Source organism: Oncorhynchus mykiss, chromosome 21 (genome assembly GCF_057628025.1).
Source record: "Oncorhynchus mykiss isolate SJ-2025 chromosome 21, ASM5762802v1, whole genome shotgun sequence".
In the NCBI taxonomy this organism is placed as follows: domain Eukaryota; kingdom Metazoa; phylum Chordata; class Actinopteri; order Salmoniformes; family Salmonidae; genus Oncorhynchus; species Oncorhynchus mykiss.
In genome coordinates this window covers 32657909-32684996 of record NC_143042.1, presented here as the reverse complement: position 1 = coordinate 32684996, position 27088 = coordinate 32657909, and the positions used below count along the sequence as shown (strand labels likewise).

The 27088-nt window shown below is 41.9% G+C and overlaps 1 protein-coding gene across 9 annotated transcripts; it reads left to right on the top strand.

Annotated features, from left to right (window-relative positions):
• Positions 1-841: 841 nt before the first annotated feature.
• Positions 842-27088, top strand: LOC110500347 (CD99 antigen-like protein 2). Of its 9 annotated transcripts, none has more exons than XM_021577664.3 (12): positions 842-1407; positions 5241-5309; positions 5689-5733; positions 9325-9444; positions 10596-10694; positions 12284-12361; positions 15778-15840; positions 16659-16730; positions 17018-17062; positions 17200-17319; positions 17490-17555; positions 20042-27088. In XM_021577664.3, exons 1-12 carry the CDS (start codon positions 1350-1352, stop codon positions 20101-20103), a joined length of 897 nt encoding a protein of 298 aa, XP_021433339.3. In that variant the 5' UTR covers positions 842-1349; the 3' UTR covers positions 20104-27088. The 9 variants fall into 9 exon arrangements, with proteins under 9 accessions (XP_021433339.3, XP_021433338.3, XP_021433341.3 ...); XM_021577663.3 differs by having other exon boundaries at positions 12281-12361; XM_021577666.3 differs by lacking the exon at positions 15778-15840.

Sequence of the window (27088 nt, the reverse complement as noted above, 5' to 3'; positions counted from 1 at the left end):
TAGTCTGTAGGGTAGTTCAACTTCTACATCCTGCAGCAGTGTAGTCTGTAGGGTAATTCATCTTCTACATCAGTCAGCAGCTGTAGTCTGTAGGGTAATTCAACTTCTACAGCATTCAGCAGCTGTAGTCTGTAGGGTAAATCAACTTCTGCATCATTCAGCAGCTGTAGTCTATAGGGTGTTTCAACTTCTACATCCTGCAGCAGCTGTAGTCTGTAGAGTAATTAAACTTCTACATCATGCAGCAGCTGTAGTCTGTAGAGTAATTAAACTTCTACATCCTACAGCAGCTGTACTCTGTTGAGTAATTAAACTTCTACATCATTCAGCAGCTGTAGTCTAGCTTTAGGGCAAATTCAACTTCTACATCATGCAGTGTCTATTACACACCATTTAAAACCAAGCTAGAGGCCTTTCCTGAATATGCAATATGGCACTATCATCAACTTTTTTTGCCATTGGAAAGGGAAATGGAATTTATATCACCACCAATGTGTCTGCATGCCTGCCTGCCTGCCTGCCTGCCTGCCTGTCTGTCTGCCTATCTGTCTGCCTATCTGTCTGCCTATCTGTCTGTCTGCCTGCCTCTGTAATAGCTGGATGCAAATTAAAGTTTAAGATCATAAATAATTCTCTATTAGCCTACACAACCTCACTAAAAACCTAGCCTACAGGCCTTTCCAGAATATGCAATATGGAACTATTATAGGCCTTTTTCGACATTAAAATAGGAAATAAGGTGCGGGTTTTAAATCACCACTGTGTCTGTGTGTCTGTCTGCTCTCTGCCTGCCTGCATTTGTGTGTGTGTGCGTCTGTCTGCCTCTGTAATAGCTGTAGGCGAATGAAAGTTAAACATCATGCATAGTCTATTACACACCCTCACTAAAAAAACAAGCCTACACGAGATTCCTGAATATGTCATATGGCATTTACACAATTGGAATAGAAAATAACGGGATTTAAATCACCACGGTGTCTGTGTGTCTGTCTGCATCTGTAATAACCTGAAAGGAACCGCCCTACGCCGCCGTTGTAACGTATGATTCCACCACGCTGTGGCTTGTGCTGCTGCGCCAACCTACCACCCCGTCGTTTCTCCACCAGCGCACAGCGCCATATTCGCACTGCAGACTTTTGGGTTCAGTTGCAGCAAACTGTTTGCCACTGTCGCACGGGTGCCGCCACAAATAAATATTTTTTGTAGATCAAACTAACAAAAAACTGTTAGATTGCAGCAACCAGACTCACGGATAAAATATACGTCGATTTATGGTTACAGTGTAAAGTTATTGTATCACTCGCTTCAGAACCAGTGTCGATTCAACACCGGACGGACGAATTTCAAACATGGGCACATTTTCGGCATGGTCGATCTTTCTGGTGGTCTCGCTGCTTGCTGTGAAAGGTAAGCGTTTCGCCCAACCCCTCTCTCTCTTCTTTGTTGCAGTTCACGCTATTGCATAGTTCATCAGTTTTTTGTTGCCTCGGTCTGTTGTTTGTAACCAGTAGGCCCAATTTCTTTATTCTAAAGAGAATAACGGTACACGGGCAGCAGCAACTCACCGCTGCATAGTTCATTAGCCTACGATCGAGACAGGGTTATTGCATAGTTACGCGTTGCGGTCTAACATATGTTTTAGCCTAACTACCCAGTCATGCCTGTATGTAGCCTGCTACGTTAGTCTGGTTTGGACTTAGAGCCATATTGACCAGCCAGTCTGGCTGCGAACTAATGTTCCATATGTTTGATTCCAGGACCCAAATGAATCACGTTCTAATCACGCTTTTGTCGAGGTGAATATTCGAATTAATCAAACAAGAGGAAGCTTTATGTGAAGATGTGGGGTGGAAAAACGTTCCCCGAGATGCTGATTTCGTTGCAGTCTAGTCACATAACAGTCAGTATGATCAATAGAATTCATCTTACAGGCAAGACAATAAGAACTAATATTCAGGATTGATATAGGCGTTATTCTGGGGGTAATATGGATGGATTTTTAAAGGGTAATATTGTCTTTGTTTATCACTAACGATGGATTAATTAAATAAAGAGATATGCAAATTAGCTATTGATGATGATTGTCTGAAAGTAATTTGTAGTCCAGTTAACATTTTTGCTGGATCCCTTAGGCAGTTAGGATACACTCACAAGACAGCATGGTTTTTGATTGAATGGTTAGATTGTGAGCTAAGGAGCTAAGGAGCTACGGTCTCGTTCAGTGAGTGGAGTGTCTTTCGTTCTCTCCATCATGGCAGGTGCAGGTTCAAACCTCGAGGGTGCCAGTGTCCTCCCTCCACACAGACGCAGGCACACGCACGCGCGCACACACACACTGAGCGTGTCATTGTGAGACAATGAGACCTGTCGAGTCCTCAAGTCCTATTCTGTTCTATTCAGATTATTACTGCATTAATGATCTGAATGATCTGTCCCAAATGGTACTCTATGCTATGTAGGGATAGGGTGCCATTTGGGACAAACCCCTGCATGTTTAAAGTTCAGTCTGCCAGCTCTGCCACCCTTCACAGATTAGTGCGTACTTGGCTCATTTTTAGCTAGAGGGGTTTGGATTGTGGGATGAGGGGATGAAGGAGGGGGGAGAGAGGGAGGAAAGGAGGGGGGCATAACCTTAGCTGCAGTATTTTCTTCGGGAGAGGGAGATGATGGGTGTGTGTGTGTGTGTGTGACAGAGAGAAAAAGAGAGCTGTTTGGGTTGTGTGTGCGTGTCTGTGGAGGAGGAGAGGAAGGGTGTGTGCGGTGGATCTGTGGAGACGGGAGAGGGGTGTATGTGCATGAGCACACATGCGTGTGTGTCAGCTTTCTTTTTGGCTTAATGAAGAGTAATAAGATCAACCCCCTAGACCGGCAGCGAGACAGAGCCATGTGGTGTTCGTCAATGAACAGAGGAATCGATTATTTATTCACTTTGTTACACACCAGCTGGGGATCCAAACAGGTCTCTATAGACAACCGTTCGTATTGTGAATTCAGCGTTGACCTGATAAATTATATCTAATTAACTGCTATGGTATAGAGATGACTGTTGATGTCTAGGATGTAGAAAGTAACTAGTTGTTACGAGCAAGATTCATGTGGGGGGGGGGGGGGGGGGGGGGGGGGGTGAAATGTTCTTCAAATAGCAGCGGAGGTCAAACGATGGCGTTCGCTGGACAAGCCTTCATCGGCGCTTGAAGAACATCTACGCATGATCGCGTCGCACGAGTAAGAGAGCGATGGTCAGAAGTCATGTGGTTGCTTCTGAGGTCGTCACCAAGCTCGTATGGAATCCGCACACACAAAATTCCTATGACAATCTACATCATTTCAAATGTCGTTTTTCCTCTATAGCAGGGCTGGACAAATATCCTTACACCCCGGGTGGGAGATAGCCTACATAGCTATAAGTCCTATAAATAATGATAGCGTAGCAATAGAAATAGAGCTGAATACTATGCAGAATAAAAGCTATGTTATAGCATACTAATAGCAATAGCCATAGCTAATAAATTGCAATAATGAAAGTCATATTATTAGTTAGGGCCCTATTAATAATTGAACCATGGCTGTGCTGCAGAGGTGCATGGCGACCCAGCCTGGCCTGCAGTCACACAGTCACATAGACAGTGGTCTTCTTAGCCTTGAATCTATTTTTAGAGTTACCAGCCAGTGTCACCCACAAGTTGCCTGCCAGATCTCAGAAGGGACAGGGAGAGGGCAGCAGTGTCTGTGTGTTTGCGTGAGTGTGTGTGCATTGCATGCATGTGAGTGTGTAACTAGGCAAGTGTGGCTACTCTGTGTTCTTGGTGCTAAGCATCTTTCTAATTTCGGAAGGGGAGGAGAGAGGGTGCGACTTGCAACGAGAGAGGGTGGAGCACATACAGTATAGACCTCGAACTTAATCGAGCGGCTGACAAATTACACAAGACTTTAGTTCTGGGTTGACCAACATTATTCCTGGTTTAAAGATTGAGCCTTCAGTACTTGGCTAGTAGGGTTAGCTGAGTCTGTGTTTCTGCTTCCTCTCTCAGACCAGTGTGTGTGTGTGTGTGTGTGTGTGTGTGTGTGCGCGCGTGTGTGTGCGTGTGCTAGGATAGTTCCCTTCTCAGACCAGTGTAGAATGCTGCTCTCTGGCCCTTACAGATATGATTAGAAACAGGATGCTTGCTACCTTACGCTAACATGCCTCCTAATGAATTTCACTAAGAAACACAGGAAATGCAGCAGTTTCATAACGATCATTACATAAATTGCACTGTAAGTGTTTAGAAGGGTAGTAGGTGCCTGTAGACACAGATCTAGGATCATCTTATTTTTCCCTGAAGCCTAACCCAGCACCATTAGGGTGCACAATTAGGAACAGACCTTAGACCAGTAGAGGGACAGCTTCCTCCTACTTCCACTTAGCCCTGCTAGAGATAACCTTTGACCCGTCTGATGATAATGAGACACACAGATTGTATCTGCCCTGATTGAAAACGTTCCAAATTATTTTGTTGGAGGGCAAAACCCCTTATGGGCTTTTTGAGATCTTTCATGATCACTCATTGTAGCAAGAACATTTTGAAAAAAAGATGTGTGTGTGTGTGTGTGTGTGTGTCACTACATGGACACAATAGCTATTCTGTCCCATGTGCAGGAGGAATGCATTGGAGTCTGTCATGGGTTGTGTCGCAAATTAACACCCTATTACCTTTCAAGTGTACTACTTTTGACCAGAGCCGGCCATCTCAGTTGATATCTAGATCTGACAGAACGCAATGCATCCTTCACTACACTGCAAAGAAAGATGGGTTGGCTGCAGAGCTGGGTTCAAATGCTATTTGAAATCATTTCAAGTACTTTACCTGAACTATTGAACTTACCTGTTAAAAACCCTGCCTCGCCTGACACTCCAGGCAGGCTAGTGCAACCGCTCGATGTGTTTGAGAGATTTCAAATAGTATTTGAACCCAGGTCTGGTTGGTAGTGTTGCTGCACTCAGAACTAATGTGTTGTGCACATGTTATATACCGCATCATTATGGCTGTCGTATGGAAAGATTGTAACGCATTGGTGTAGATAGAGTAGCAGAATCACTGATGTGGGGACTTGGGGTAGCAAAATATTTGATTCCGATTGTTTAATGGTCACATGTACAGGGTGACTAGAGCAAAGTTCCTGTCCTTTTCTCCGCAATGGATTGTGTAAAAACCCTCCGCGCTTCTCCCTCCCTTCCTTCCACCCTTCCTGTATTGCAGTCCTGTCCCAGGAGTTTGGTGACTTTGACCTGTCTGATGCCTTGGATGATGGCGATGTCACTAAAGCGCGTAAGTACAGAAAGACAATACCGTATTCATATTCATATTCATATTAGACTTGCTGCTGTCTTTTTCTATTTCTGGCAAAACCTGGATTCATGCTTTCGGTCTATGGAATCCTACATTTATTACGACGAAGTCACGAACAACGCATTCGGTTGACAATGTTTTTCTAACAGGGTTTGAGTCCATTCCATATCCATACAGTCAGTTCAGGAAGTAAACTGAAATTCCAATTGTTTCTCACACAGAAGCATTGAGGTTTAACTGCATTTGAAATGTCAGTTTACTTCCTGAACTGACAATGATTTATTCTAACCCCGATTTCCCGCGTTTGAGGACGAAGCTGTACATTCTGTGTAACATCGTCCTCTTCTCTTTTCCTCAGCAGCGGCAGCCACACCGAAACCCAAACCGGTTCCATCGGGAGCAGGTAAACGATCGCAGATTCACTGATTCATCTAGATATGGACTTTCTCTGTTATTGATTATATCTGCCTGTACCGTAGATACTGGGCTTACATGAGTAAGCACAATGCTCCTAATTTATTACCATTTTTAAATTGGCAGGCATTTAAGCCGCTATTGACCACTTGAAAGACTACTAATAAGGATGTAGTGTATCTTCTGCTAATGATTATACAAGGTTATAATATTAGAATAAGCAATTCTCCCTATATCAGCCGAATACAGATACTGCGTGTGCCAAGATGGCTGATACATTGTCATCTAAAAGGCATAAAAGAGGCACTGAGAAATAGTCCTAAAGGTACTTTTTAAAAAACAGCTGATTTACACTTCCGCTCCACTATAGATGTCGCGTTGCTTTGACCTCAGCGCCGGCGTCAATGTGACATTCTACCTGCAACACAGAGCGTTGTTTTACAGCAGCCTTCAATGAGTTCAAAGGAAGAATTCCCTTGATGGCTCATGGCAATGGCGGACGCCAGGTGGCTGTAGTGTCTCAGGGTCGTTACTAAGTAAACGCACATGACTGCTGGCCAAAACAGATGGCTCTCCCACAGTCAGGAAACACCTTTTCCAGAAAACACAAGCCCTGGTTACACATTGCAGGCACCTGTACCAATGAGCAGTGCAATACAACAGAAAAGGTTGCCGGTGATAGAAAGCGCGGATTAATGGATTAAATGAATGAATTTATACAGAGCATAAATAACATTGCACGATGTCAATACACACTTTGAATCCATATGTTTAAAAAGAGTAATTTAGTACTTAGTGTTACGGCTCTCCCTCACATTCCCTCCGCCTTGTCCAGTTTCACAAAGCTTGAGTCAGTGAGACAGGAAGAGAAACAGCCACCCGTGTAGTTGCCATTGAGTTCACCTTAAGTGAATTACTGTCCAACCTTCACCTTGCTATTGTGCATACTGAATGAAATACACCTGAACCAGCGCTCTCTCCAGGCAGTAGCAGCAAACATTTACCCCATCCAAACAAGGGTTGTTCCTTGCTGCTCCTATACCAAGCTCCGCTGCTCTCCTCGGGGCTGAGCAACTGTCTACTCCTGCCCATCCTGGACTCTCCTCCAACGGAACACTTGCACCACTGTGGTTAGTTGACCTCCTCTGCTGCCGGTCTGCATCCTCAGGACCGTATCTGCTCGAGGGCCACTATCACTGGCTGTTAATTCAGTCCATCCTGGAACCTCAGTCTCCTAAAAACCTTTTAAAACCATAGGTCACCCCAAAGGATAGGGGCTAATCCACAATTCTGACACGTAAATGTGACAAGCTGGCCGATGCCTTCTCATCTAAAAGGCATAAAAGAGGAACTGAGAAATAAATAGCTATAAAATGACTTTGTTTATTTTAAAAACTGCAGACCTGCAAAGTAAACTTCTTCTTCTATGAGGTTTTACGGCGGTTGGCATCCATATATGTTGCATTACCGCCACCAACTAGACTTGGATAAACACATTATAATTTGCGCCACAAAATAAAATAAAGACATTTAAAAACGGCGAAAGGGAAAATGTGGAAAAAAATAAACAATTCTCGTACCATCCCTGCAGTACAGTTGATAACCATTGCTATGAATGCTAAGAAGCCAATCTTACTGAAGCATCTATCACTTGTTGGCCTATCCCTCTTTGCTGGCACAGATCCACTTACTTACACGGATCCTCTCAGGATCTTTCCCCCTTGACCCCTCTTTCCTCTACTTTCTTCACTGTCTCAGCATACGACACCTCCTGGACTACTCCCTTGCACTGGCACTTCTGATCCCCAGCACCTTGGCCACCGTTACAATTAACACATACCACTTCTTAGTAATCACAATAATCTATGGTTTAAACATGCCAATATGTACTTTGAATCCATATATTTAAAAATACCTTTACCCTCTACTGTAGCTACAGTGCCTTCAGAAGTATTCATACCCTTTGACTTATTCCACAGTTTGTTGTGTTACAGCCTGAATTCAAAATGGATTAAATATATATATTTTCTCAACCATCTACACACAATACCCCATAATGACAAAGTGAAAACATGTTTTTAGAAATATTAGCAAATTTATTGAAAGTTAAATACAGAATTATCTCATTTACTTAGGTATTCACAACCTTGAGTCAATACATGTTAGAATCACCTTAGGCAGCGATTACAGCTGTGAGTCTTTCTGGGTAAGTCTCTTAAGAGCTTTGCACACCTGGATTGTACAATTATTGCACATTTTTCTTCAAAAAATTCTTCAAGCTTTGTCAAGTTGGTTATTGATCATTGCTAGACAGCCATTTTCAAGTCTTGCCAAAGATTTTGAAGTTGATTTAGGTCAAAACTGTAACTAGGCTACTCAGGAACATTCAACATCGTCTTGGTAAGCAACTCCAGTGTATATATGACCTTGTGTTTTAGGTTATCATCCTGCTGAAAGGTGAATTTGTCTCCCAGCGTATTCAGGACATAAAGTTAATTTCTTTGCCACATCTTTTGCAATTTTACTTTAGTGCCTTATTGCAAACAGGACGTACATTTTTGAATATTTTTATTCTGTACACGCTTCATTCTTTTCACTCTGTCATTTAGGATAGTATTCTGGAGTAACTACAATGTCGTTGATCCATCCTCAGTTTTCTCCTATCACAGCCATTAAACTCTGTAAATGTTTTAAAGTCACTATTGTCCTCATGGTGAAATCTCTGAGTGGTTTCCTTGCTCTCCGGCAACTGAGTTAGGAAGGACACCTGTATCTTTGTAGTGACTGGATGTATTGCTACACCATCCAAAGTGTAATTAATAACTTCACTATGCTTTTTTTTTAACCTATCTACCAATAGGTGCCCTTTGCGAGGCATTGGAAAACCTCCCTGGCCTTTGTGATTGAATCTGTGTTTGAAATTCACAGATAATTGTATGTGTGGGGTACTGAGATGAGGTAGTCATTCCAAAATCATGTTAAACACTATTATTGCACACAGAGTCCATGCAACTTATTATGTGACTTGTTAAGCAGACTTTTACTCCTGAACGTATTTAGGCTTGCCATAACAATGTCTAAAAACATCATTCCACTTTGACATTTTGGAATTTTGTGTGCGGGCCAGTCGGTGACAAAAAAAATCCAGGCTTTAACACAACAAAATGTGAAAAAAGTTAAATGGTGTGAATACATACTTTTTCTTCTCCTTTCTTTTTCTCCCAGAACTAATCAGGCTCGACCCTGAGCAGGCGTGTTCAGGGTGGTATGGCCACAAGCGTATTTTGTTAATTCCGTTTTCTCCCTGAAGTTGGTCCCTTGGCTCATCTCTGTGTGAATACTTTCTGAAGACACTGTATGTACTAAAGGGCTACTTACCATGTGCATGAAAATAATTCCTAGTGCAAATTTAGACCAATGACAAAGACCTATAGGTGTACGGGCATAAAGCAGGCAAATAATCTCTTAAGCAGGTAGGCAATAATAAGTATGTCATATACGGGCTTTGTCTTAACGTGTATCCAATCTAGCCGTGGTTTGACTGTACTGACTTCGGTCATTTTGATGTTGTGTTCTTCAGACCTGGACCTGTCAGATTTCTTTGGAGAGGGTGACAAGATTACCACCACCAAGGCTCCTTCTAAGGTTCCTCCTAAAGTCCCAGCAACCAAGGCCCCGCTCAAACCCAAACCCAAACCAGGTGAGACATGAGGGAAGAAACCGCCATAACATACAGGCTTTCTAATCAGACCCGTTACACTTAACAAGGGAATGGAGAAATCCCTGCAAACGGCCTGCTTACTAAACCCGCATGCATTAAGTCTCTCGTTTAGGAGAGGCTTTTACGCTAAGTGACTCACAAGTAGGCTATGCAGAAGACAGGTGGTGTACTTAAAAAACGCAATGGCCGCAGTAGAGTCGTGTAGAGTCAGCCAATACTGCTTGTCAATAGATATTGATTATAAGCTAAATGTAGTCTCGGGTTTGAGTCAGCTGGAACAGATGATGGGTAAACTATTGACAACAAAGTCTGGACAATGCTTCAGATGGATCACTACACTCAAACCATTTTGAGAAACCACTGCTATAAGATAGCACGGTGCCATCAACACATGTCTGTCTGTATCTCTCTGGTGAACAAGGCTGTCCCTTATTTGTTAGTCACAGTCTTGGCCTTGCACCTCTTGTTTATGTCGTGCAGAGGAGGCTGGTGGGATGAGCTATCGGAGGACGGGCTCGATGTAAAGGCTGGAATATAATAGATGGAACAGAGTCAGATATGTTGTTTTTGTGTGTTTGATGTTTGGTACCATTCCATTGATTCCATTCCAGCCATTACAATGAGCCCGTCCTCCTATAGCTCCTCCCACAAGCCTCCTCTGATGTTGTGGTATTAACATGTATGTAAATTTGTAAATCGCCATACTATTCTCAGATCATCTCTAGCTAAATCTGCTACAACTCACAAGCACCTCTACTATAGTACTGTATGGGATTCCATTAACCCTACTAGCTATCCCTAGAGTGATCACAGCACTAACAGATCTGTACAGAACTTGTCCTAACACCACTTAAACAAAGGACTAGATTCAATCCGGAGCGTGGAAGAGCCGCGTTATCGCGTGATTTACATTTAAAGGGGATTTCCGATCGAGCCGGGCATATGCAGCGTTTACTTTGAATGCAGTCCCTGCGAAGGGAGAAACATTGCCTTAAAATTCCAATCACGCTATAGCCAAATCTTCCACTCTCTGGATTGAATCTAGTCCTAAGCCTAGCATTAAGCCTTGTTAAACCAGACTGAACGCTAACTAGGCTATACTAATTCCTGAGCACTCACTATACTAACAGATGACACCCAGGCTGATTTTGACTTTGGGCCCGGCCTCCGCCCGGGCCTGCTCCCCCGTGCCACCAAGGGCCCCCGTAACCCACCTAGGCCCCATCCTGGTTGGTACCGCTACCACTTAACGAACAGACGTGGGTTCAAATACTATTTGAAATGCTTCAAAACGTAAATACTTTTAGCGTTTGCTCTAGCCTAATGAAGTGCCAGATGGGCGGGTGCTTGCAGTCTTTGGACTATTCTATTGGTCCATTAAGCTAGGTGAGCTCAAACAAGCACAGATAAAGTATTTCAAATGATTTTGAATAGCGTTTGAACCCAGGTCTTAGAACCACCATCCCACCCTCCCGTCCGTTTTCACATCTGCGGGCGTGTCCTAAATGGCCCCCTGTTCTCTATATAAGCGCACTACTTTTGACCAGGCCCAGGTGTGGGGAACAGGGTGCCATTTCAGATGCCGCCTATGTATCAGTGTCAATATACATGTATATTCCCGTTGTTGCACATCATCATCCCGTCTGCACTGTTGGTTCGAAAGACTAGCTCTGCTTGTGGGTGACGTAGGCCTCTTGTCGGAAGACAACGCCTATGTCCCATCAGTCTAAAACAAGAGGTGTAGATATACAGAGTTTGGCAAACTGAGTTTTAGATTGTAGAATTGGTATAGGCACCATTTTGACACCATTCTAATTGGAATGCATATTAGAAGGTTAATGGCATAGAATGTTTGGATCCAACATGGAGGCTAGTTTGCCAAAAATCTCTATACAATATCAATGGCTCTGGTCTAAACTAGCTTCCTTGTTCCTGGTCTCTGCTTTGCCTCATGAACACTGGTCTGATTGGACTGGACAGATGACAACTCCTAATGGTTATAATGGGGGAGAGGAGATGAGGAAAGGATGCGAGTAAAGATTATTGGAACGCACTCCATGTCTATATTCACACACATTATAGTGGTATCTTGTCTGCATCAATTACATCTTGTTCTCCTATAGCACACCATTGTAGACACACTATAGACACACACACCATGTTGTTTTCATGTTGTTGTAGTTTGTCTGTTGTCTGTTGTCACACATGTTGTTGTGTGTGTAAATATTGTGTTTTGAGTCAGTATCTTCGTTTCACTGTTGGGCTTTTGAGCCATAGAACACTGTCACATTCTGGAATGCAACCAAGTGACCAAACAACAATTTGACCTTTGAATGACCTTCGGACCTATTTAGTATGTATTCAATCCCAAAATGTCTTGTTGTCCTTATTTGTGGTCATTGTAAGTTTGTATGTTTGTTATATACAACAGCTTGTTGTATATTGCTCTATTTCTAGAATGCTTGGTATATTTTGACATAATTGTAGCCTAAGTGCATGTTTGGCTTGACAATGACAGCAATGGAATTGGCAAGAGCACAAACAGATCTTGGACCAGGCTAGCAGAAGTCACTACTGCAGTGGTTTCCTCTCGGTTGAGGTGTGCTAGATGCCCTAATGCATCGTAGCAGTGGTTTGTTCAGGCTCCCCTTTGATAGATTTTCCCCACATTTCCTGGTTTTTCAGAAATCCCAGTTGGAGAGAATAAGCACGAAATCCAGAATCCTCCAATGAGGATTTCTGGAAAACTTGAGTATTTTGGGAAAGTTACTGTCATTTTGCAACTCTACCTTTGACCTGTGACCTTTCCCTGCAGCAGGTGATGAGTTTGACCTGAGTGATGCTCTGGACCCCAAAAACGACATTGGAGGGAAGGACAAGAACAAGGGACAAGCAGGTTACCTATTATTTTATTATTTGTCTATTTAAGTGTTTTGTATATTTTGTTAATTTCTCTGTATATGACATACTTATAGTTGGGGTTTGTAATAGGTATGGTGCAGGGCAACAGAACGAATCAGTTGGACGGGCCTTTGATTTCCAGAGGGGGGCGCGCTTTTTCATAGGACCTCCTATGTGTGAACGAGCTTGGCATGAACACATCCAGTCATGATGTTTTCATCTGATTGTCAAAGAAATCACTTTAAAAAAGTAGGTTATCTTCGCACATTCTTACGAAATAAGTCAAACATCCGAACAGCACATTCGCCAACTTTCCTTCAATTCGCAAGTAGCTGAAACTATCTCACCCGAGAAAGCATTCGATCGAGCGAAACAGCGCCCCCTCTGCCTTACTATATGTTAATCAAATCAAATGTGGTGACATACACGTGTTTAGCAGATGCTATTGCGGGTGTAGCGAAAAGCCCATGTATCTGATGCTGTCTGACCTGTCCTACTCTTTCTGGCCAGACAGCATCAGATACATGGGCTACATATAGTAACTAATCAAAATAGAACCATCGCGTTCTCCCAGAAGCTTGGCTGGTGCGTAAACCCGGGAATTCAGACAAACAAAGAGGTGTAATGGGTTCGCACTAAAAAAAACACACACAAAAAAATATATATATATATTTTTTAAATATATTTTTTGACTGCATCAGGGATAGCGTACACAGATGTTTCGGCTTTACAGTCTTCTTCAGTGTGTAAGTCCAATTTTACGTCATTCAAAACAGCATTTGCAAAGATCAACAGCTGTGCAGCAGGTGCTTCAAATCAGAGGTTGCATTCATCTGCCAATCAAGGATATCGCTTTTCTGGTCTACCTGCATACAAATGAGTCACAAAGAGATACAGAATTCTAGGATATGTGAGCGGGCACGGGCAACTCACAAATCAATCGCCCCCAGGTGTCCACTCACCTAAATACTTCACATCAATTCATCAGATAGTCTACCACAAAGGACATCAGGCAAAGCCGGTCATAAATATGTCGGGCCAACTCATGAACGATATGCAAAATCTGATATGAACAGTTCTTATATAACAGTTCTTAACAGTTCTTATAGTCTAAATGTGGCATATAGGAGGTGAAATCGAATTCTTTGTTTAAACCGTGTACAGAGATAGAATTGAATGTATACATCCACATGGCTTCGTTTTGGAGTAATTTGTTGTCATAGTCACCTCCTCTACGTGGTGGATTAGCTTTTTCGATCCCGACGCGACGCACTTCATTTAATAAAATGGTGTTGTTTTATAAAGTGTTTCGTAACTGGCGAGGTGATATCTTGACGTCTAGTGGATGTATGTTCTCCAAGAGGTACTTTCAAGACGTGGGATGTTTTTCCAATATAAATCTAATTGCAAGAACACTGTAACATATACATCACGTCTTTAGTCGTGCAAGTTAAACGTTACTTCATTTAATAGGTCCTAGAAGTCTGAGGGCATACAAAGTTGGAACATTTCCTTATGTTGCTACAAGAGGTAGTACATGGGAAGATCTACAGGGGGAAGCATCCTTTTATGAATGCCTCTTTTCTCTCTCTGACCACATCTGTTTTTAACCAATACATTTGATAGATTTCTCGATCGTTTATAGGCGAATAAAGGTCGATTCTAAAAAGCAGAATTTAAAGAGGAGTCTGATGATAATGTACCAGTGTTAATTGACAATAGACTCGATGCCATTACGGCTATCATTGAAAGTAAGTATATAGTTTACAGGAAACAGTTTCATCTTTTTGTGGGGATTTATTAAGTAACTGGCTTCTGTTCAAGCTTTGAACTTGTTTTGGAGCTTAATCAAGCCAAGAATCTGGTATCCTCTCAAGCGGAAACGCTCAAGAAGAGAATTTGATTGTCTATCATATTCTTCGTTTGTGTCATAGATGCGACGCAGTCTATGAAGTGGGGTTACTGGTAAACCTCTTTTTAGAGGGAGAGGTGGATAACTATCAACTGTCGATATAGTATTTTCTGTAAACTGTAGTACTTAAGAGATTGTCCCTTCTTTGTATCAAGTACATCTAAGACATGTATAGAGTTAATGTTATTTTCCATAGTGAATGAGATTGATTGTACTCCAGAGTTAATGTAGTTAAGAAATGTAATTTCATTCCGTAACCCGACCAGATCATAAAGCAATCGTCTATATATCTGGTCCAATATTTAACAAGATCTTTGTAAGGATTATTTTCATCAATAAAATCCAATTAGAATTTCCCCATAAAGGGATTTGCATAGTTAATGGCTCTAATGTAGTTCCCATTACTGTTCCAAAAGTCTGTAGATAGTCATATTTATCAAATAATGTTGTTTTTTTAGGTTTTCTTTGCACTAGTTATTGCAAGCTCAATGATGTAATTTTGTCGGCACCTCGCTTAAGCGAGAGGAAGAATTTGAGGGCCTCCATACCGCCATCATTTGGAATATTGGTATGTAGAAATGAGACATTAAAAGTGACTAACCAGTCTCCTTCAACAATAACTGGTATACTTTGTAGTTTCATTAGAACAAATGCTGTTTTGAATGAAAGAAAATTGGACCCACAACACCGAAGAAGGCTGTAAAGCCGAAACGTCTGTGTACGCCAACCCTTGATGCAGTAAACATGTTTAGAATATGGAATATTGAAGTAAGCTTTATGCGACATATTTTTGAGTGCGAACCCATGACACGTCTTTGTTTGTCTACATATAGTAGAGGGGCGCTGATTCAGACACTTGCAGATTTAAGGAAAGTTGGCGAGTGCGCTGTTCGGATGCTAGAATTATTGTGGACGCACGCCATCTTTCTGTTGGCGCGCGTCTCGGTTAAATAAATGATCAATATTCTATATTTTATTTGGACGGTAAGGAGGTACGGTAAGGCCGACCAGGTCCCCTAAGACCCGCCCACAACGCCGTCCCTGTTCAAATCCAGGTTTATTGTTCGCGTACGCAGATTTGCAGATGCTATCGCATGGTCCTGCGAAGTAGTATGGTATTTACTAGGCCTCGATTCAATCCGGACCGTGGAAGATCTGCGTTATAGTGCAATTGACATTTACAGGTCATTTCTGATTGAGCATATGCAGCGTTTACCGTGAGGGAGTTCTCTGTAAAGAAAAAAACATTGCCTTTAATGTTGTAGTGTAGTATTAAGTAGTATAGTCATAGTATAGCTGTACAATAGCAGTAATGTTCTAGACACCAGAAATAGTAGTATTAGTGGTAGTATTAGTTTAGTACCAGGGGGTTGATGGTGTGTAGGCTATAGTACTGTAAAGTAGTAATAGTAGTACAGTATAGTGGTAATATAGTAGAGCAGTAGTATTATTATAGTATTAGTATACAGAAGGTTGATGTGGTGTCATTTGCTCGTCAGATAAAGGTATCGGAGGCGGGGGCAAGGGTGCCGGAGCTTCCAACAACAGAGGGGGGAATGGGGGTAAGAACCCTGCCTGACCTACCCTATACCGTGCCTACCCTAACCAACATGGTCTACCTGACCAAACTAAACCCTACTGTGCCTGTCCTGCCTCTGTCTACTGGGCTGGGTACTAGCTTTTTGGATAATACCTTCTTGGATAATACCTAGTTCAATTTAACCTCATTCCTCTCTTTATTACCGACTATATCTGTCCTGTCTTTATGTCACTCTCTCTATCTTGTATGCCTGTCTCTCTCTCTTTATCTCTCCCTGTCTCTCTCTCTTACTTTCTGCCTTTCCATCTCCATTTATCCATCTCTCTATCCCCCCGATTTCTCTCTCACACCATTAACAAGGCCTACTGGGGAGTTATCGACTGGGCACACACTGAGCGTGTGTACTGCGTTTGGATGTGTACTGCGTTTGGATGTATTTAACACACACTCTACTAAAAGCTTCCTCTTGGCAAGTTTGTACTGTGGGTGTACTGCGCAAGAAAGCAGGACTGATGGTCTATATCCAAAACCCACATCCTCAAAAAGCCACCACTTCCGTTTTCCTGCCAATGTGGTCATAATATCTGGCAACTTGCATGGGGATGGTGGCTGTAGTTTCACTGGGTCTTGTCAAAGGCTAATCTTCTCTTTTTCCTCCCCGGGTGAAATCTGGCAACCAGCACTGTGATTGACCCCTCGTCTGCTGAACTTTGTCCTCTCTCTCTCGTGACCTTCCTTTGGAGACACTGGCGTTGTTTGTATGGGGACCGTCCCTGGCTTGGAGCCTGGTGTGTCAGATTAGGGTTGCCAGTTAATGTAATCCTATATCCCGCATTTTAGGTGGCTCCTTCTCAGACGATGATCTGTTTGACGTTGGAAAAGACAACACCTATAACCCCGACAAAGGGAAAGGTAATGATCTCAGATATGGGAAATGATGAGATCTTTTTTTTTAAAGAGCTTAAGGACAGACTTCTGTGTTCAGACCTTTGCTTGTATTTCTTATGATGGATTATTGAAGATACTCTTGTTTTAATAGGACAAATAAATATATTTACATCTGGCTTGTTAAGATTCTCTTGTCAGGACACAAGATGTAAATACTGCATATTTATTGGCATTGGTTGCACATGAATGCACGTGAATAAATAACGCGATTAGACTACCTCGCAGTACATCTTTCAAATTTGTCCATGTAGGTGGACGCAATGGTGGCCCATCCACTGCTGATGACAACAACTATGGTATGATGACAACAACAGCAATATTGGTTGACAACAACAACAATATTTCTATTAAAAAAATAAGATTTACATGGCCGTGGTCTTATATTGATGGTTGATCATGGATTATACCTCTCGGTGTTCTCCCTTCGTTCCAGACACCATGGCGGAGACCGGAACCATCGCGGGGATCGTCAGTGCCGTTGGCGTGGCGCTGGTTGGCGCGGTTACAAGCTACATCTCCTACCAGAAGAAGAAGTTCTGCTTCAGCATACAACGTACGTGACCAGCTGGGATAATTGTCCTCTATAATCTATAATCTAGAGATAATAATACATGAATCTTTATTATGAATTAATTATAATAATCTAGATTTAATTATAATAATTATTAATTATAATAATCTAGACGTGAGATGATCTCAGACTGTTGTCTCCTCCCATCACAGAGAGCCTGAATGCAGATCTGGTGAAGACTGATAACCCGGACGCTGTGGTGGCCACAGAACCACAAGGTAACCACCCGTAGAGAGCTAGAGCTCTATTCAATCAGATCCGCTTTAGCCCACATTTGCATAGCAGTTGTTTTTGCGGTGTCAGAGGTGGAACTGCGTTAGAGCTGACAAATCCACGAGCAGCTCCTCTGGCATTATACCTAAAGCGAACATTGCCATTGGCTGCGCGGAGTGGCATTACGAGAAATCCCATGCATCTGTGATTACAAGTTCGAACTCTGGAATGTGAGATGTAATGGACACCTTGATTAGGCTGATAGAAATCCTCATTATTTCGTGGAATGATTTTCAATTTGAGCGCCATTATTTCTATATACTACTTTCTCGTTCTTAACTTCTAACGCAAGTGGGACGGGCAGTGCTTCATTCGTAAATCGGGAGGTGCCGGATCAAAAAGTGAGCGCGAGAGGGGGGTGACCTGGGGAGCTCTGAGGTACCGGAACACATGAGGGAGAAAAAAAATCACCTTTATAATAAAGCATTTCATGCATATCATCACATTTGCGTAGTGACACAAAGCAGTAGAGTAGAGGCACTTAACAAAAGTTGCACACATGGGGAACATTGTAGTAGCCTAGGGTCCGGGGAAAAATGTGGTCTTTTATAAACGGATTTCATGCAATTCTACATCATTTTACATGACTGGAGACTTTGGCAGAATCTTTTTTAATACCGCACAAATTATCGAAATAACAGGCTACTTTGACGCTGACGAACTGAGATCAATAAAAACAGCCTTAAATCCATCAACATCATAGGCCTACGTGTGTGGAGACACATATTGTAGGCTACGATATGAGGATGAAATTATAGTCCTAAAAATGTTTTTCAGTTTCACTGACTCACCCAATGATGCATTGCTCACTTGCTGGTGAGTATTGATAGTTTTGCGGTGTTGTTGGTTGACACGAGAGTGAAATATGAAACCGTATTCTCTCCAGTTAAAAGGGTCTGTCAGGGAGATGGGGAGGGAAGGAAAGGGAGGAAGTGGGAGGGAGATGGAGGGGGAGGAACAGTTTTTTTTTTTGGTAACTCAATACTCTGGGGTGTCTCCAATCTGGTGAGAGAAGGAGACAAAAGAAAAGTGAGGGAATGGTTTTCGTTTTCAGAACTTATACCATATATGACCAACACCTTTCTTATGATGGAATCCATGAGAAGAAGTGATCTTTGTGTTTGGACAATCTGCAGCCTATTTTACTTAACTTCAAATGAAGTAGATTAGAGTAGATAAAATGATCTCCAATTGAAAATGGTGATAAGGCATAATGAAGGCATTATTAAGCTTTAGAAGTTTCAGTTTGTGAGACCTACCGTTTGGCGCAGCGGTCTAAGGCACTGCATCGCAATGTTGCGGCATCACTACAGCCTGGGGTAGGATCCCCGTGACCGGGAGTCGATGTCCGGGTTAGGGGAGGGTTTGGCCGGGGGGGCTTTACTTGGCTCATCGCGCTCTAGCCACTCCTTGTGGCCGGCCGGGCGCCTGCAAGTTCAACAGTGTTTCCTCCGACACGTTGGTGCAGCTGGTGTCTGGGTTAAGCGAGCGGTTGTCAACAGTGAAGAGGCGACTCCGGGATGCTGGCCTTCTAGTCAGAGTTGCAAAGAAAAAGCCATATCTCAGACTGGCCAATAAAAATAAAAGATTAAGATGGGCAAAAGAATACAGACACAGAACAGAGGAACTCTTCCTAGAAGGCCAGCATCACGGAGTCGCCTGTTAACGTTGAGACTGGTGTTTTGCGGGTACTATTGAAGGAAGCTGTCAGTTCAGGACTTGTGAGGCGTCTGTTTCTCAATCTAGACACTCTAATGTACTTGGCCTCCCACTCCTTTTTCCATTTTGGTTAGGGCCAGTTTGTGCTGTTCTGTGAAGGGAATAGTACACAGCATTGTACGAGATCTTCAGTTTCTTGGCATTTTCTCGCATGGAATAGCCTTAATTTCTCAGAACAAGAATAGATGGACGAGTTTCAGAAGAAAGTTCTTTGTTTCTGGCCATTTTGAGCCTGTGATCAAACCCACAAATGCTGATGCTCCAGATACTCAACTAGTCTAAAGAAGGCCAGTTTTATTGCTTCTTTAATTAGCACAACAGTTTTCAGCTGTGCTAACATAATTGCAAAAGGGTTTTCTAATGATCAATTAGCCTTTTAAAATGATAAACTTGGATTAGCTTACACAATGTGCCATTGGAACACAGGAGTGATGGTTGCTTAGGCCTCTGTACGCCTATGTAGATATTCCATATAAAATCTGCCGGTTTCAGCTACAATAGTTATTTACGACATTAACAATATCTACACTGTATTTCTGATCTATTTGATGTTATTTTAATGGACAAAAAAATGTGCTTTTCTTTCAAAAACAAGTATATTTCTAAGTGACCCCAAACTTTTGAACGGTAGTGTACATATAAAAAAAACAAGTTGCAGTTTGTGATCAGGTTTATAACCATCAGTTTCATGTCTCCTCTCTTTCACCAACAGTTCAACAGACTCTTCTGGAGCCCCCCAATGCTGAGCCCCCTAGTGAGGAGAACGCTGTCTAACACCCCCCCCCCCCCCCCCCCCCCCCCCCCCCCCAGTTCTGCCTCGTCCCCCCAACCTACACACACGCACAAACAAAGAGGGCATGACAACACACACGTACCCGCTCCCACCTTATGGAATATCTCTCTCCACCTGACACACACACACACACCAACACACACACACACCATTTTGAATGATAGTTCCCCCCCCTTATACCTGGCTATACAGAGATCGGCAAACTCTATTTGTAATGTAACGTTCCATGTTGACACCGCCAACTTGCATGACATTCTAAGGTCAGAATGTCATTGTGGCATAACTTGGTGCCAACATGGAGGGCAGTTTGCCGACCTCTGTAGACCTACCCCTGCCAAACTATGTGTAAATATCATTTTAATTTATTTTAACTGTTTTGAATACCACTAATATGCCTGTTTCCTATATGATTATGTAGGAGATGTTAACCTGATCCCGGGATCAGTTTGAGTTTGACAATGATAGTCAGAGGACTTGCTAAACTAAAACACATACAGATCTCGGACCAGGCTTCCATCTTGGTATTTCCTGAAGAGATAGTGTAGGACATAGTATAGCTCACATACTTGTCCCGTAACTCTGTTTATCCAATCAAAAAGCGTCTCTAATCGACACAAGCCCTATGATCGGTGTGGATTTGTTTGCTTAGGCATATAAAAAAAAGAAGTGATTTGAACTGTTCAACTGTTGATGCTAGAAATCAAACGTCGATTGATATCCGACCTGCACTTTCTATCTGTTGGATTGCCTTCAATATTAGTTGAATTGGTTGAATTCAATTGGTTGTACGTATATCCCCCGTGTGATTTTGTACCATTTCTACCTTCATTGTATATACTCGTCTTGTCCTAAAGACACAAAGCGTTTTTTGCAGTGGTTACTTACACAGGTTCATGTCTAAAAGCTGCATTTTTATAACCTCGATGCCAGCCTGTTTGTGCTTTTTAGGCACGTCCTTGTCACTCATTGTAATGCTAGCATTTTTATAGTGTTGATTTGAGGATGGGGGAAAAAAATGAAGCAATTTGAAAAACGTATTTGTTACCTACTAAACCCCCAGAGCTGCTGCTTTATTGTCCATCATATAGTTTGCGCTTTTTAAAGACACTGAAGAGAAAATAGTCTCTTTTCCAATATCCTTAATAGCATACTACTTAGGGAACGAACCAGTAGGGTATGAACCAGTGTATTGGGTCCTAGCGTTCTAAGTAGTATTCCAGTATGGACATCGGAGGGTACACAAAGGCTCTGTTCCAATATCCACACTAGCACACTACTTAAGCTGCGTTTATACTGTCAGTCCAATTCTGATATTTTGCCCAATTATTGACAAAATATCTGATCTGATTAGTCAAAATACCAATTAGTGGCAAAAGATCAGAATTGGGATGCCTGTGTAAATGTAGCCTTAGGGAACGAGCCAGTGTATGAGGTCCTAGCATTCAAAGTAGTACGCTAGTATGGATATTGTAGCGTAGCCTTTAAGTCTACTTGTGTGGAAACGTGTTTGTGATGAAGATAATAATACTACTCTTTGTACGTTGTATATCTATTTTGTCTTATTGAGATAATGCCAGTGCTAGAGAAAGTTAAGTCAATGTGAAATCGAAGCCTAGTTGAACTTTAAAACCTCTTGATATTGAAGTAACATAATGGTCGCGTTCCAGGCCAACTACATTGTAGATGTTGCAGATATTCCAGGGCATCAACCAATAGTTGCGTGCCACATCATCAACTTGGCGGTCAGGCATCAGGTTGCTATATCATAGTGTGGTTAGCTGGTGTGTTAAAGTCTTATCCAAGCATTGTGAGATCTGGAAGGCGTCTGCAATGTAGACAGTCTGTAACGCGCCCAGTGGCAATCTAGAAAATGGAAGTTTGTTTTTGTAACAAAGTCATTTATGGCTATGTATAGACTTCTGAAGTCCTTCAGATTTAGCTCTTTGCTAATATGAAAGCATAGTTAGTTAGTCTTAGGTTCTTTGGGTAGTCTTCATACTAGGTGTTGATGTGCTGCAGTCAGTTGCTTGTTAGGATGATTGGGGTCAATTCCATCTCAAACCAGCCAATTCAGGAAGTGATTTAAAATTCCATTTCAAGAATTGAGAAAATGCACAAGAATTTATAAAAATCCTTAATTGAAAAACAATGGCACATTTCAGTTCATGAATTGGTATTTGAAATCACTCCCTTGAATTTACTTAATTGAAATGGAATTGGCCCCAATCCTGGTTAGGAGACTAGTAGTGAAAGTGAAGCTTGTAAATTGCGGTGTTTCTGTGTTTTTACTATTACTTGTTGTATGAGCATATTCCTTGATATTACGGTGTGACCTGATGATCTATACACTCGTTCCTAAGTGTGTTTTTGCGAGAAAATAATTGCGTCTCTGCACCCCCACTCTTTCTACACTAATGTTTCCTAGAGTGGGTTTTGTCTTAACTTCTTAGCTCAACTTATTTAACATTTCTTTTAGATATAGAAGAACGTTTGTTTCCAAGTCACTTTTATTCCAGAAATGAAAACCTTTTTAGGGCGGATCTAAAATGGCCCCCTATTCCCTTTGTAGTGCACCTACTATATAGGGAAGAGGATGTGATTTGGGATGTAGTCCTACTGTGTGCCGCACCCTGTTCTGTTTGGCTCCCTTGTTGCCTTGGAAACACAGCTCTAGAACCACTCCTTCTGTGATGTTCCAGTATTCTCCCTACCTGCAGTAACTCACTGTCCCTAACAACTGCACCAGGATCAGTTGTATCATCTTACTTATAATGGGTAAGTTAAGGATTGAGTTCGGAGGAACTGTTGTAAAACCGTGTAAAAATACGGACAGAATATCCCGAAGACACATTTCAGTTCAAGGCATTCAGTTGTACAACTGACTAGGCATCCCCCCTTTCTCTTCCTTTAACATGTACCGTAGTGTTGCGGAATACAACACAGGACAATAGAACTGTCCTAACATTCAATTTCACACAGGTTAAAAGGTCCAATGCAGCAGTTTATTATCTCAATATCAAATCATTTCTGGTTAACAATTACCTTACTAGCTAGGTTTCCATCCAATTGGTGAATTTCTTGCAAATACAGTATGCTAAAATCCACATGAAAACATTATGCACATTTTCCCACCAGAGATGTGTTTCCACCAAATTGACGTGTTGCAGATGAAAGGCTGTGTGTGATGACGTAGTGCACATTAACATACCTTTTTTGCGGTTAAATTCCCATGTACCGAATAAAGAAATACAAGTTCCTGTAAATGGGTTTCCATCGCATTTTCAACTCTACTGATGGTTTTCTCCCCAAAACAATTGCATTATATAGCGCGTGCCCACTCTGGTATTAGCAAGTGCGCTCGAGCCAATAGCTTGCAGATAACTTTGTGGGTATAGCCTACATGATTATGGACAAACGGCAGCCAAGCATCGATGATCATGTCGCCAGAATAAAACCCTCTATAGTTATTGGAAAGGAGCATCAAGCACATCACCGTGCACGTTCACCACCCTGTGAAGTTCATCGTAACTTATTTCATCTGTAGCCCAATGAACTGCATGCTTTCCCGACGAGTCGTAGGGGGAGGACCACACAACATGTCATCGTGTGACTCCCAAGTTTACTTCGATATGATGGTTATTATATCAATATTTGCGCATTAAAGCATTTCCACCAACATTTCTTGCATAATTAATTTTACAAACACAAAACGATCCCACCTTGTCTAGCGTATTTTGTTTTGTCGACATTTGAAAAGTTTACCGACAAATTTTCTGTTTCCATCACAGACATTTTTTAATTGATGTACTTTATGCGCATAAAAAGGTTGGATGGAAACCTGGTTATTGTGATTGGTTTCAATTAAAATAGTCAAAAGGAAACTAAATTTGCAATTTCTCAAGCAAGAATTTTGGTAGGACTGTCAGGGAGTGGTCTGAGTGGGGAGGGGAAAACTGATGTCACCAGGCAGGCCAAAACTCCAACCCACTAAAACAGGCCAAAATTTCAGCAGGCCTTTTCAAACACTAAAAAGGCATTATCATAATTTTCACAATTTCACAGTATTATTCTAACCTTACAATGGAAATATATATAAAACAAAAGTCACGTTTTTGACTGCACTGGACCTTTAACTAAGGGGCAGTGAGTAACTGGAGAACCATAGTTAACACTTTCCTCTTCTGTCACCCAGATTCAGGTGTGCATTGCTAACCTCTCTCCCATGACACTGCTGTAGTAGTTATGGTGCTTCTCTATGCCTTATAACCTGCTAGCTCATGCTGGGTCCCACAGTACTAACCACATAGACTAGAATCAATAGAATGAACAACGTTGTCTCCGAGCATTTGGTATGGTTCTGTATGTAAACCCAAGACACTCCATTTAATATGATATGTTACGTTTCATATGGTATGTATTAATTTGTGGATGTCCTTCATCCATTTCATGATACGTTACAAATTGCAATTCGTACAATATGTTACGAATTCCAATTTGTTGTTGCTAATGTTAGCTAGCTGGCTAGAATTAGCTTGGCTAGGGAATAGGGGTTAGGGATAGGAGTTAGGTTAAAGGGTTAAGGTTATGGTTACGGGAAGGGTTAGCTAACATGCTAAGTAGTTGCTAATTAGCTAAAATGCTAAAGCTGTCCGTGACGAGAATTGAACACAACCTTTGGGTTTCTAGATTTTCGCGTTATACCAAATGTAACATCATACTAAATTCAGTGTTATGGATTTGCATTTACTATGTTACGTCTAGTCTATGAGACCAGTCTGGAATGGCACATTCAATGGCTAGAATGGCTAGAATTTTCTCAGTGTTCTACACATGCAACAATGGTGTGGGAACTAGAGATGATATTTCTATGGGAACTACCAATTGAATTCCAGTGGTCTAAGGGCATGTGTCCATTCTATGCATTCTATTTCTATGGCTAAACCCCCCCCGCCCCCTGCCCCCCCACCCCAGTGACTGAGATCTGTGCTTACACGCAAAAAAACAACAACAACGAATGTTAAACGAATGTAATCTTTCTCTTAACTCAGATGCGACAGCGCCTACCGCGGTGCTTTTCGCTCGTAGCAAAGATGTTAAAAAACCCACCAAAGATGTAGCATTGATGGATTTGACCATTGGAAGATTTTCAGATATCAGATCTTAGTGTTGTGCTTTGGGTTGAATGTTTCACTTTATAACTGCCACTAAATAGTAGAGGAAGGCACCCCCTTTCTTTTTACTATTGCATGCGAGGTAGTTTTGGGCACAACCAAAAATAAAACACATGTGAAGACATTCGATTCTGGACCAATTGAATGTTTAGGAGTGTCTTCCACATGATAACATCACATAGCTACATAAAAATCCCCCAAATAAAATGACATAGAAATTCCTCACAAATATTCACTTTTTAAACGTGGATTGAGACTGTTAGGGCGAAGAATCCCACCATCCCGTCATAGACTTGTTATAGGCTTGGTAGATATAAGAGAATTTGATTTGAAGAGCACAAGAGTTGTGTGTGTCAGAATTGCCTGTGAGATGATTATCTTGTGGTACTATGGTTTACTCTCGTGGTATGGTGTACTCTTGTGGTACTATGCTATACTATGGTGTACCATGGTTTTGAATGGTAGTATTGTCCCTCTTGGATGCAGTATGGATAATTTGCCTGATTTGGAAATTAGATCATGTCAAGTTTTCAAAGACATAAGGAAACGTATATACAGTAGTATACGAGTCAATGACCTAGGAGACGCTGCCCAGTAGTTTGCAGTCCTACGGCTTCAACGTTTCCCTTGGTTTCTATGGTTTACGATAATTGGGAACTAAAGGTAACAGACATGGCAGCAGTTGGATAACATGCCTTAAATCTAGAGGCTCCTCTGCTACACATACGACCGTATGGGCTATAATGGAACTGTACAGAAATACAATGCATGTTTTGGGATAAGTAGCAGTAGTCTTTGGAAGTTTCCCTCATTGGGTTTGCATTGAGAACGCCTGGGCGCCAGTATGTTTCCGCTCTCTTGCCAACTCCTTATGACTTGACGCATGACAGCAAAGGAGCTGGCAAGAGCACAAACAGCTCTGGGACCAGGCTAGCATTGCTAGGCTTGGTCTGATGATAATGTATTTGGATCAGGAGTAGTAGTTGGTGGTTGAATGTGAAGGTATGTATGAACTGGCAGTGAAGTCTAGGATGAGAACTATAAGGATTGGACCGGCATGTCATAATAGAAACCTGGAAGTGCGCAAGAGTGCCAAGTTCTCCTATCCAGTTCCATTCACTGGTGGCTCTGTTGAAATGTAGTGCACTAATATCTAGGAAATAGGGTGTTCTTGGAGACACAGTTCAATTTGGTTCCAGTGCAGATGTACTTCATTAAGAATGATCTATTACACCACTGTCTCACTCTTCTTTATCTCATTCTAGAGCGACGTCATCCAGTCGTTGCACTAGCTGTCACTCCAACCCCACTGACCAGTTAGAAGTAAGAACGCAGGGCTCTTATGACATCGCAATGTAAACAATGTATTCCGACTGTAGCATTCACTTCAGATACGTACTAACAATATGGCCTTCTGCATGCACAGAATCCACGCCTGATTCACTAGTGCCTGTCAACTGAACTACACACACAATTTACGCACGCACATATGTATGCGCAATCACACACACAAAACACACATTTGACATGTATGCACACACACACACATACACAGTCAATGAATGCCACTGGTTTTCTAACTAACAATGAGCATCTGAATGTTGGACAATCTTGGATAAATCTTATGCTAACAACAGAAATGTGATGATTCCTACTGAGGCTTTCTATATTGCTGCAGTTCTATACTATATCTCACTGCTGTCTCTCACTCTCACTGGCAATACATTATGGAACAACATTCGTCAATCAATGAAACCCAATAAAATCATTTGAAAAGAAAAGAAACCCCAAGACT

Excerpts from the sequence above, each read along its gene's own strand:
- LOC110500347 (XM_021577663.3), top strand. The coding sequence starts at position 1,350 with ATGGGCACATTTTCGGCATGGTCGATCTTTCTGGTGGTCTCGCTGCTT. Across the intron at positions 10,695-12,280 it reads CCCACCTAGGCCCCATCCTG|CAGGTGATGAGTTTGACCTG; the intron begins GTTGGTACCGCT and ends CTTTCCCTGCAG. Across the intron at positions 15,841-16,658 it reads CAACAGAGGGGGGAATGGGG|GTGGCTCCTTCTCAGACGAT; the intron begins GTAAGAACCCTG and ends CCCGCATTTTAG.